A 6,448-nucleotide genomic window follows, 5' to 3' on the forward strand; every position below is an offset into this window, starting at 1 on the left:
GTCAGGAATCTCTGATCTCAACAGAATCTATAGTCATTGAATTTCTTCCCACAGCTGAATCAGACTTTACTCAAGCTCAACAGACTCCTATTCAAGAGCAAGAGGATATTCCAGAGCAAGTGTCTACACCTCCTGTGTCTCCTATAATTGATCCAGTACATGTTGAAGACCCAGGTACAAGTGCTGAAATAGATATTCATAACTTGATTGTGCCTGAGGTTCTGTACTTGGAAGCTCCACCAACTCAACTCACTCCACCAACAACACCAATTCAAGATGCTGATTTCAATAAAGATATTCCAAAAACACTAATTCTGAATCTGGATGATGAAAATCAGATTTTAGGTGAGCATCAACATATGGATGTTGATCAGAACTTAGTTGCAGATCAGAAAGGATGATGTTGAAGTCTCTATAGCCTCACATACTGTTATTCTATCAGAGGATGCTGATACTGCAGGCTCTGTAAGTTCTGTGCTGATAATGCTGAACTTACTGGTGAAGTTGCTGTAAATGGAGATGCTGATGCAGCTGTTCCTTCAGGACATGCACCTCAACAAGCTCCATGCAAAGCTGATTTAATCAAAAAGTTTGTTAGAGAGGATGCACCAGTACCTTGGAGTGAAACTCCTGAAGGAAAGGAGTGGACTAAGGAATGGAACTCAGTTAGTTTTGTTCCTACTGAAAAAATTCTTGCTGAGCACCTTGCCAAAGCTGATGAAATGCTGATAAATGATGATTTCAAGGCACAACTGAGAGTTACTGCTATGAGTACTAGGCACCTTCAAGGTCAACACTCAATAACTCATGACAAGGTGAATAAAATTCAAGAATCTCTGATCCAACAAGATATGAATATAAAATTGGAAAAGAACAGATTTTTCTAGCTAGCCTTTGACAGAATTGGGTATATTGAAAAGACTCAGGAGAAGCAACAAGATCAGATTTCTGAAATTCTAAAGAATCAAGCTTCTCAGCAAACTCAACTCAATGAGATCCAATCCTCAGTGGAAATGCTTGTCTCTCTTCTTTTACCTGCTGATGCCAAAAAGGGGGAGAAAGTAATTAAGTCCAAATGCAAATCTATTCAAGCACTGAAGGGTAAGGATGATGGAAATGATGACCAGGGAAACTCTGGAATGGGTAGAGGTCATGGTCAAGGCAAAGGTTTTTCATCAAGCAAAGCTGGAACTACAAGTCAAAGAACAAGTTCTGATACTGGGAGAAGAATAAATTCTGATACTGGTAAAAGGATAAGTTCTACTGAACATCTGGAACTTGATGAAGAGATTTCAAAGAGATTATTTCTCAAAGAAAATCCCGGAATGGACTTTGAAAGTCTAATGGAATAAGAAGCTAGATTTAAAGCAGAAAATGTCAACTCCAAGTCTAAAGCTTCTGTTATGGAAAAGAAACTTCCAAAGCCTAAGGGCATTGTGATAAAAGAAAAGACAAATTCTGAGGCAACCAAAGCCAAATCACCAGTGGAGATAGATCCTAGATCCAAGGGCAAAGAAAAAATTGGTGAACCTGTAAAGGTATATATGCCAGTCATCAGGGCCGACCCTATGTAATTGGGTGCCCCATATTCATAACCAAAAAATCACAATAAGATATATTCATTGTATAAAAGAAAACTTACTTGAATCTAAAGTAGCAAGTGAATATAATGAATTTCTTGTACGCTAAATATCCAAGTTTTCAACCTCCTGCAATAATCTCCAGCAAGCCACTGATGTAGTATCATGAATATAGAATAGTCATCATTACTAGTACACAACAATGTCAAAATAAAGTTATAAAAATGAGTTTACCTTTATTGATTTTGAAACTTTTTTCTAGGCTTTTGAGATGTGAATCTCTCTATGATTTTTCTATAATCTAAAGAACTTGCCAGCTCACTTTCAATAGACAATAAAGCCAATCCATTAAGTCTATCTTGAGACATCGAAGAGCGGAGATAAGATTTGATCAGTTTCAATCTAGAAAATGTCATTTCCGCCTCTACCACTGTAACATGAATGGTCACAACGATTCTATAAGCTATCCAAGCATTTGGATAATTTATTTGTCTTGAACTAGAACTTAAATAATTAAGCACATCTATTGCCTTTGTTATCTCATCGGGTATTACCATTCGAAGCACTAGTAACTCGTTAAACAACTCTACGCCAACAATATCATATCGCATATCATGTCTAAGAAATCCCTCAAGCTTCATGCAACAAGATTTTAACCCCTCATCATCACCAGATAAATGCTCCTTCAGGTTAAATAAAAACCCAAATTTTTTCTTATAATCTTGAAACTGTTTAAACCGTTCTTTGAGTTGAAAAACACCTTGATCAACAATATACAAGAAATAATACCTTCTGAATTTTTGTTCATCACTCAAGTTCTGATCATCATCAGCTGCAGTAACCCCAAGATCATCAAAATGAACAAGCCTACGAATTTTTTGCTTTTCAGGAAACACAGGCTCCACATCCAACTCCAAAGCTAACTCTTTTGCCTCCTTCTTACAAGAGTCATAACCAGTTTCTCTAAACTCATTAAATAAATTTATAAGTTCTTCCAATCTTGACAATGCAATATCAATATCAATATCTTCAAGTTGTAAGAACTTACTAACTGCATTAATGATATTTAACAAGTTAAACCAGATGCACATAGAAAATAGAAACTCAAAACTCTCAATTTCATTTTCAACTAAACTTCTAGCTTCACACCTTATCATAGAGTCTTGAGTTACATTACTAAGATGAACCAATGCATCTCTTAGTTTAGAAGTCTGAAATCTTACCGCTCTCACGCTTTCGATGTGACTTTCCCATCTTGTTGCACACAGTGGCTTTAATGTTAGGCCGTTAACAAATTTCTTGAGAATTTCCCATCGCTGTGTTGAAGATGAAAACAAAGTGTATAATCTTTGTATAACCCCAAAAAAATTAGACCCCTTGCTACAACAGTTTGTCACATCACAAAGCACAAGATTTAGACTGTGACAACCACATGGAGTGTAAAAGGCTCGAGGATTCACATCAAGTAGTCTTTTCAGAACCCCTTTATGTTTCCCTTTCATATTTGCCCCGTTATCATATGCTTGTCCTCTAACATCATAAGTATCAAGTCCAAGATCACCAAGAACCTCTTCAAGCTTGCTAAAGAGCCCAAAACCTGATGTATCATCAACTATCACGAACTGTATAAAAAATTCTTTAACTTTTATTGGAGATACAGTAATATCAACGCACCGAATTACTAAAGACATTTGCTCCACACGACTTTTATCTGGCGTACAATCCAAAATGACAGAAAAGTATCTTGCTTCTAGAATTTTTTTATGATTGAATCCTTGATCTCATTTGCCAATGCCATTATTAAATCATTTTGAATTTTATGGCTCAAGTAATGTGTATGTAAAGTACCTTCCTTGACTAGTCGAATGTGCTCTTCCATTATTGGATCAAATTGTGCAAGCATCTCAATGAATTTACAGAACAATCCATTCTTGTGTTTACCAGTTTTCTCTTCATCTCCTCGAAATGCTAAATTATTGCAAGCAAGAGTTTGGACCACATCAATAATCCTAACCAGGACCTTTTTCCAGCGCTCTATCTCTTTTTTAATCCGATCTTGTTCAATCTTATCAATTATTTCATTTTTCTCCATCCGCACTTCTAACTCAATCCAATCGCTCATATTTACTAGATGACCATTACTGCTTTCATGAGATCTTAACTTAGCAGCAAGATTGTGCCAATCATCAATTCTATCTTCTGCAAAATTTGTCTTGGCCATATCATGTTTAAATAACATACAACAAAAATAGAAGACTTTGTTTGTTGAGAGTGAATAAACAAGCCACTTCCTATCTTGTTTGTCTCCATTAGGTAGAATCCGAGTGTAATGCACCGAAGAAAAATGTCTATTTCTTGAATCTTTTGGAAAATGTTCTAAAATTATTCTGATAGGTCCTTTTCTTACCAATGAATCTCGTAGTCACTGATCAATTTTCTTCCACGTACCAGGATCATAATTGATACTAGCATCTGAAATTTCTTTCTCAGTCTCTTCTACATTATTCTCGAAAAGCCCATCTTTTAAATTTTGAGTTTCTGGCTCCTCAGTTTCAGTCTCCTGCTCAAATTCAGTATATGTAGCTTCATTCTCAGATTCTTTTCTAATATCTGTATTCTCAATAGAAACCCCAATATCACCACTATTAGTTGTTTTTTTCCCAAAAAACTTGTCAAGAGAGCCCATTTGCAAACTTTTTTGATGCCCCGATAACTAGTTACGCTTCATTTTCAAATTATCTAGTCATCAAACAAAATAATGCAATTAATTTTAGTCACCAATCCAAAATCAGTAAATCACAAAAGACATACTACTTTTTACAAAAACAAATCTCAATTATTCTCTAATTATTCACATCAAATCCTTAAATTGAAAAATAATAATAAACAAATAGTAAATTACAATATTATTAAAAAAGTAATTAGAACAAAAATCTTTAAACCATGCCTGTGTTATAATTGCTGAATTGCAAAGCACAGATGATCCGATCTTCACGATGAGTCGATGACTTCCAGTGTTTTGATAATTGATATTCAGAATGAACAGAGAACAATATGTGTTCTGTATTTTATTCGGTAGCTAAGCAGAGGGAAGGAGAGGGTTTTGTACTTTTGTTATATGACTTCATCTGGCCATCTGGGGTAATGGGTATAGACACACATAGTCCAAAAACTCAATTTCTCCAAACCTTTCACATTTTTACTTTGTTTTGTTTATTAAATAAATTTATTAATTATATTTTTTAAGTAAATTAAAGTAAATTATATTTTAATTTTAAAATAAAGTTATCACAAAGATAATAATATATTTTAAAATTTTAATATGTCCCCCAATCACATATATGTTAATGTATTCTAATTAAAATTTGTATTTTAAAATTTAAAAAATAAAAAAAATAAATAATATAAAAAATAAATACACCTATATACATATGTTATTGAAATATTTTGGTGCCCCTGTGCGCGGTGGTGCCCTAGGCGGCCGCCTTGGTCGCCTTACCCAAGGGCCGGCCCTGCCAGTCATGGATCTGAAAGGAAAATCTGATAAAGATGCTAGTCTTACTCTGGTGAAAAAGAAGATTTCTCAACCAACCTCTGACATGGCTCAAGTTTTTCAGAGTCAAGATGTAGTAAGTTCTGATATGACAGTGAACCAAGCAACCTCTGACACAACTCAAGTTGGCTTGATATCAGAAGATAAGGAAAAGGAAACCTCTGACATTGCTCATGTTAAACCTTCAAATATGCTACTACCAGGATTCACAAAAGCTCAACAGACTCAACCTTTGAACTACATCAAGTGGTTTTGAAGCAAGAGTTGTTACAGGAAAGGAAGCAAGAGATAAATCAGGATTGGTTAGTTCTAAAGAAATGAGAGTACACAACACTACCAATGATCCAACTTCCTTGAGTGAACCAGGTGTAGGAGCAACTCCTGAGAGATTGAATCAACTTAAATCTGTACAAATGGTATACCATTTTGTTTTGAAAGAAGACATCATGTTATACTTTATGATAGATGGGAGGGTATTCCAGATCAGGGAAAATGCTATTCCATTGAAGTATTTCTATTTATACTTCAAGTGAAAAACAGATCAACAGATGGTGTTATAGGTGATTTAAAATCAAATATTCAAAGAAAGAAGAAGCTTTACTCGGTAAAGTCTGACAACCCATACTGTCCTAAGTACAGATCTCACAGTGGAGAAATTGTTGAAATGAAGCCTAATACTGCTAAAATCATCACTACATTTTCTGGTATTAAAGGACTTGAATTCAATCTAGAGTCTGATAAAGCCCATATCATCAGACTTGATCAGGATATAAGGAAAGCTAAAATAAATGATCTCAGGGCTGCTATTTTTTAAACTGGTGAAGATACAGTTGAATTGAAGAATGCTAAAAGGAGAATGGTCAATGAACTTGAATATGCTGAGAGATGTCTTTTGAAGGACTATCTCAGAACAACTCCTGATATCAAAGAGATCAGAAATTAAAGCCAAGTCAAAGATCTACAACTGCTTAAATTCTGAAGGATATACAGACTGAAGCTGAAATCAAACTTTAAGGATGGTAAAGCTACAAGGATTGTAAGTTGTAGTTATCTAGTCAAATTCTCATGCATTTGTACTTAATGTTTTTGACATCATCAAATATCTGTTAAACTTGTATATTATGCTAATTTACAAGTTGGGGGAGATTGTTAGATATATTTGTGATGTCATGTCTAATATGATTTGTGTTTAGTTTTCAGATCTTACTTAACATGACAAATCAGTACTTAACTGGAAATCAGTACTTATACTGAAGTCAAGACTTAAGATATCAGAACTTAAGTTGTCAGAACTTAAGTTATCAGGAGATATTTA

The 6,448-nt window shown here is 34.6% G+C and overlaps 1 protein-coding gene across 1 annotated transcript; it reads right to left on the reverse strand.

The window, feature by feature from the left end:
- Positions 1-1,816: 1,816 nt before the first annotated feature.
- On the reverse strand, positions 1,817-3,801 carry LOC141708906 (uncharacterized). The gene is made up of 2 exons (XM_074512777.1): positions 3,429-3,801; positions 1,817-3,291 (listed from the first exon to the last, which is right to left on the reverse strand). Exons 1-2 carry the CDS (start codon positions 3,799-3,801, stop codon positions 1,817-1,819), a joined length of 1,848 nt encoding a protein of 615 aa, XP_074368878.1.
- Positions 3,802-6,448: the final 2,647 nt, after the last annotated feature.

Source organism: Apium graveolens, chromosome 1 (genome assembly GCF_009905375.1).
Source record: "Apium graveolens cultivar Ventura chromosome 1, ASM990537v1, whole genome shotgun sequence".
Taxonomy (NCBI): Eukaryota; Viridiplantae; Streptophyta; class Magnoliopsida; order Apiales; family Apiaceae; genus Apium; species Apium graveolens.

Excerpts from the sequence above, each read along its gene's own strand:
- LOC141708906 (XM_074512777.1), bottom strand. The coding sequence starts at position 3,801 with ATGGCCAAGACAAATTTTGCAGAAGATAGAATTGATGATTGGCACAAT. Across the intron at positions 3,292-3,428 it reads CATTCGACTAGTCAAGGAAG|ATAAAAGTCGTGTGGAGCAA; the intron begins GTACTTTACATA and ends ATTGTACGCCAG.